At 61.7% G+C, this 5,100-nt stretch overlaps 1 protein-coding gene across 1 annotated transcript; it reads right to left on the bottom strand.

Annotated features, from left to right (window-relative positions):
* Positions 1 to 398: 398 nt before the first annotated feature.
* Positions 399 to 5,090, bottom strand: NOTUM (notum pectinacetylesterase homolog (Drosophila)). The gene is made up of 11 exons (XM_006869493.1): positions 4,891 to 5,090; positions 3,802 to 3,854; positions 3,615 to 3,710; positions 3,159 to 3,219; positions 2,732 to 2,790; positions 2,324 to 2,426; positions 1,521 to 1,712; positions 1,335 to 1,435; positions 1,065 to 1,212; positions 815 to 862; positions 399 to 705 (listed from the first exon to the last, which is right to left on the bottom strand). Exons 1-11 carry the CDS (start codon positions 5,025 to 5,027, stop codon positions 399 to 401), a joined length of 1,305 nt encoding a protein of 434 aa, XP_006869555.1. The 5' UTR covers positions 5,028 to 5,090.
* Between the last annotated feature and the right edge of the window lie 10 nt (positions 5,091 to 5,100).

Here is a 5,100-nt window from a genome sequence, read left to right as displayed (position 1 = left end):
CTCAGCAAGGTGAGGGTCTTTGGTTGTCTTTTTTTTTTTTTCATTATTTAAAAAAAATATTTTACAAAACAATATCATTCATTATATATTTCTCATTCATTTTTCCTTTTAAAAAAATTAAAAGTAATAAAAAAAAGTCACTTTATAAAATAATACAAAAAGGCAGGAGAGGCTAGGGCAGGCTGGGAGGGGCCTTCTGGGCTGAGGAATCCAGTGCTTCTGGCTCCCCCCCCCTCCGTGGGCTAGAGGCTGGGGGGGAGGTGGTGGGGCCAGGAGGGTCACCAGGCCGCAGCTAGGCCATCGCAGGATGCTTGGAGGCAGTGGCAGGGGCAGGGAAGCTGCTGAGTCCTGGCGGGTGGGGTGGCATGGGGTCTTCTGAATACTGCCCCCCAGGACCCCTAGCTCCCGCTGCTTAACATCCCCAGCAACTTACTGGGTTCTAGGCCCTGCTGCTGGGCTACAGTCTGCACATCGAAGCCCATGTGCATGAGGAACTGGGCCACAGTCATCTCCTGGCCCGTGAATTGGTCCCGGATGGTGGGACATGAGGGGTTGCAGTGGGGCCAGGGGCAGCTGTCCACCAGGTGGACTGGACAACCCTTCAGGGGGGCCCGGCTGGCCTTGTGGTTGTCCTGGAGACTTCTGTCCCAGCAGTGTAGTGCACGGGGCAGCGAGGTGCCTTTCACCTGGACGTCTGTCCAATGGCTGTGGGCAGAGACCCAGTGGGATCACGTGGGAGCCACCCAAGAGGTGAGCAGACAGGTGAGGGATTGTAGGGGTAACCATGGATGTTGAAGGACCAGCTAATACAGACCTGCGAATGATGATCTCGTGGGAGAGGCAGGCAGGAGCAAAGCTGGCCCTGGGGGTGGGGGGTGGGGGAGATGCAGTGTGAGCCCCCCACATCCAACACCTTCTTCTCCATCCTTACCCACGATTCCATGCTCTCCCCAGCAGGCCCTCCATCTAGAGCCATCCTTGGCCTGGGTCCACCCTGGCCTGGAGTAGGTTGGCATATCGGGGTGCTCATGAAGTATGCAGAGGGGCTGGGCCCTGACACTCACGCCACATCCTTGAGTGTGTCCCGCAACTGTTGGCCCAGGCTCTGGATGTACAGCCACTGGCCCTCTTGCACGGGCTGCCCCGTGAGGGGCACATTGTCCACCGTGAGTTGTGCCTCATCAAACAGCCATTGTACCACGAACACAGGGCCTGAGACCGGGGGGGGGGGGGGGGCACGGCTCAGCCAAGGCCTCCCCACAGTGTGGGGTATGAGTGATAAACCACCCACCCTCCAGCTGTTGCTGCTTCGGGCCCCCCAGGTTCTCACTCACAGCGAAGGGTGGGGTAAACTTTGTATCCGAAGAAACAGTTCCACTCCTCACCCTCCTCAAATTGACGGCGGCAGCGCTCGGGGACCACCCCTTTCCAGTACCTGGGGTCACACGCAGGAATCAGGTTGCGGAGCTCCCCACAGCCCTGCCACCAGTACACAAACCCAGCAGGTGAGGGACGGGCACCTGACGCCACGGCGGATGGCTTCAGTGGGGGCACAGGTGGCGGTGTCGACGCAGTCAGTGCGGCGGTACTGCTGGTTGTCTAGGAACCAGCCTGAGTCAGCCAGGCCCCGAACCTGGATAGCCGGGTAGCCCAACTCCTCCAGCTGTTCGGCCACACGGTCCACATTCAGCAGCACACCTGTGCCGCCAGCGCTGCAAGGAAGCCTGAGGTGAGGCCAGGTGGCAGAGAGGGACTCCCAGAGCCTACTTGTCCTGAGCTCATGCCCCCATAAAAGGTTCACTGCAAAGCCCTGGGCAGAAAGGCGCTTGGGTGCTCCCCCATCTCTCCTTCCCTTTCTCCCTCAATTTTCTCATCTGAGAGTGAACTCTGTGGTCCTTTATCTACTACCGAGGTGGCCCCTGAGTGTGCCTGGGGGCATGTGGTGCTGAACAGGGTGGTCCCTGCCTTAATGGGCTCCCAACCCCAGGAGAAGATGCCTTCCTCCATAGCTCCTCACTCCACCACCTCCCAGGTGAGGACAGCCTGTGCTCTCCCTCCCATCCAGCCCATGGAAGCCAGCTACACCTGCTATTCCAGCATAGACCACTCTGGACCCAAATCTCAAGCCACCCAAATGATGTCAGCTCTCAGGGCTTAGCTCCCCACCCCTTCCTGGCTACCTGCTTAGGTTTGGCAAGGCTAGAACCTCTGGGACTCCCAAAGGCACATCTGCCTAAAAGATTCTCCCATCCAGCCCCACTGGTCCAGCCCCTCTCACCCGCAATTCCCCATCCCCAACGCTCTGCCCCTCCATCTGACCCACCTGCTCCCAGCCAGAAGCAGCACCCGAGCCCCGCTCAGCCCTTTGCCCAGAAGTTCTTGTACCACCTCCCGGATGATAAGGGCACCCATAAATGCATACTCGTCTGTACAGAAAAAGGGGAGACTTGAGTGGGTCCCTGGGGCCTTGGCAGACAGTAAGACGTCCCACCCCCAGATGATGGGAGGAGGGGCTTCTGGGTCCAGCTAGGGGTTCTTCCTGTGGCTTGGACAGCTTGGAGGGAGGTGGGGCAAGCACATGTAGCCATGTAGGGCCCCCTCTCCAAGTGATAGGCCAGCAGGAGACAAGCTGGTATCCTGGTGGCCTCCACATGAGGAGTCTGTAGACCTTAGAATCCCTGTCTTTCTCCAAACCAAGGAGAGACCAAGACGGAGGGGGCAGGGAACTCACTCTTCTCAGACTTGGAGGACACCCCACTCCACACATCACTGGAGCAGTAGGGGATGAAGCTGCAACAGACAGAAGGGGGGAGGCACCAAAGTCAACCCTGTGGCCAGTGATTGCCAGGAAGGAGGATCAGCCCCTCAGACCACCCCCAGAAAGGATCTCTCTCCAATAAGGACCAACCCCCTCCAGAAATGACTGCTCCCCCAAGGGCCACCCCCCAGAAAGCATGGCTACCCCAAGAAGAATTGCCTCCAGGTAAATACAGCCCTTCCCCCAGGAAGGGCCACCCCCAGGAAAAACCAACCCCCTCCACAGAAGGACCACATACTAGATAGGACCAGCCTTCAAAGACCACCCCCAAGAAAGCCCTCCCCAGGTAGGACCAGACCCCACCTCCCCCGCAACCCAAGGGCCCCTCACATCCTCTTACACCCTGTTGGCATTCCACCAGTGTGGATTCTCCTCGGGCTGTGAGGATAGGATCCCTGTGCCTGGGAGAGGGAGGACAAAGAGGGTGCATCAGAGAAACGGGGTTCCTGCCAGGTGGCAGGGGAAGCCGGAGCTGGGGTCTGCAGACTCCTGGGATAGCTGCTGTGATCCCCTTCCTCCACCCCCGCCACTGGCGTGAACCCAGGGATGCCGGCGTAGAGCAGCCGCGCGCGAGATCTCCCCAGTTAGTGGAAGTAGGAGTCCCAGCCGTTAGGAAGTTGAGAGACAAGCCAGGTCAGCCGGGGACAGGGCGCATGGGTCCGCTCAGGGCCCTAGAAAGCGACTTTGGGGGTGCTGCTTAGACGACTCCAAAATGTAGTTCCAAGACGCTGCTGCCCCTCCAGGGGGAGCGTCCTGGGCGATGGCGGGGTCTGTGCTCCACTCCCCCGCTGCTCACCTGTGCGAGTGCGCGGCCAGTCCTTGGAGCTCATGAGGCGCCGCATAGTGTCGTACCGGGAGTCGCAGTTCTGACGGTTGAAGCAGTACCAGCCGCCTGCAGGCAGAGTCACCACGTTCAGGACCCGCACCTGAGGACCCGCGCCCGGGGACCCACGCCTGCCCCGCCGCCTCGGCCACGGACGCACCTTCCAAAAAGAGCAACCACCGCCGGCTGCCCTTGGACTCCTTCAGGTAGTAGCTACACGGGAGGGCGGGACACGCAGTCAACAGGGCAGCAGGACCGGGGTCAAAACGCCCCCAGCCCGCGCCCCGCTCCAGGGAGCAAAGAGTTATTCCACCTGTCGCCCGGTGGGCGAGCGCTGTGACCGCACGGGGGCGCCGGCGGCCACCCCACGCGGAGCGAACGCGCTGGGTGAGCGTCAGCGGCCGGTCCCGGCGGGTCCCGGGAGGTGGCGCTCGTGGGGCGAGGAAGAGCTACGAGGGGTTGTATGGTCTGTGGAAAATCCCCACTGCCCGCCTGGCTCGGAACCGGCTGTAACCTCGGCGCGGGCGGCCGTCGGGGGGATGGGTCAGGCTGGGCTCTGGCTCCTCAGGGGCTCAGCGAGGCACCTCGCTAGAGGCGTGTGCGTGGGGCACGGGGGTGGGGTGGGCGCGCCAGGAGGGCACAGAAGGGACGTCACAACCTTGCTACCGAGGTCGACCTAATGGCCAGTTCCTTGGGCTGTGGTTAACCTGCGGAGGGGCCTGGGTATTCATGCCTCATCCACCTCCAATTTCGCATAAGTCCTACATCGACCTCAGGGCTAGGGGTGAGTGGGTGGGTAAAGTGCGGCACCGGCTCCTTCTATTCTACCTGTGCCCTCTCCATGCCCACAACAATTCAGCTGGCGCTGGCATTCCTGGCGGTCTTGCCTTCTTACCGGGGAAGGAGCAGGCGGGCGGCCAGGGTCAGGGGACAGCAGGGCTCCCCGGGGTCCCTGTGCCCCCGTGTCACCTTCTCTAGCCGGGGAGGGGGCCACGGGCCGACTGCTGTTTCCCCGCTCAGTGGCCGAAGGACACCGCAGAGGGACTGACGCGGGTGGCCGAGGGGTCAATGTCTGGGCTGACCAGGGACGAAGCCTGCAAGCGCTGGGCCACCCCCACTCAGGGGGTCAACTAGTCGCACCCCCAGGTCGCTACACGAGATCCCGTTCCCTGGGCGTGGGGACAGAACTGCCCGCCGGTAGGGAGGGTCCCGCTTTGAGCCCTGCGCGCACGGACGGCCGGGGCCTTACCCCGCGGGGCTGCCGTCGTTACAGGTCACCGACGTGTTGAGCAGACGGTGCAGGCGAAGGTCCTCGTTGAGCTGCTGCGCCGAGCAGGGGTACAGGGACTGCGCCAGGCTCTTGACCTGTGCCATGAAGCTGTCCATGTTGCCCTCCACGGCCGTGAAATCCAGCGGGAAGCTCTCCACCGGTTGTCCGGCCGCCGGCGCCGCCTCGGCC

Source organism: Chrysochloris asiatica, unplaced genomic scaffold (assembly GCF_000296735.1).
Source record: "Chrysochloris asiatica unplaced genomic scaffold, ChrAsi1.0 scaffold00132, whole genome shotgun sequence".
NCBI classification, from domain to species: Eukaryota; Metazoa; Chordata; class Mammalia; order Afrosoricida; family Chrysochloridae; genus Chrysochloris; species Chrysochloris asiatica.
The sequence above is the reverse complement of the archived record's forward strand: the minus strand, read 5'-3'. Positions and strand labels throughout refer to the sequence as shown.

Bases quoted from the DNA above. Each gene is read 5' to 3' on its own strand.
- NOTUM (XM_006869493.1), bottom strand. From the start codon at position 5,027: ATGGACAGCTTCATGGCACAGGTCAAGAGCCTGGCGCAGTCCCTGTAC. The intron at 2,791-3,158 runs GTAAGAGGATGT...TGTCTGTTGCAG, and splicing joins TGGTGGAATGCCAACAGGGT to CTTCATCCCCTACTGCTCCA. The intron at 1,713-2,323 runs GTGGGTCAGATG...GCTTCCTTGCAG, and splicing joins CTGCTTCTGGCTGGGAGCAG to CGCTGGCGGCACAGGTGTGC.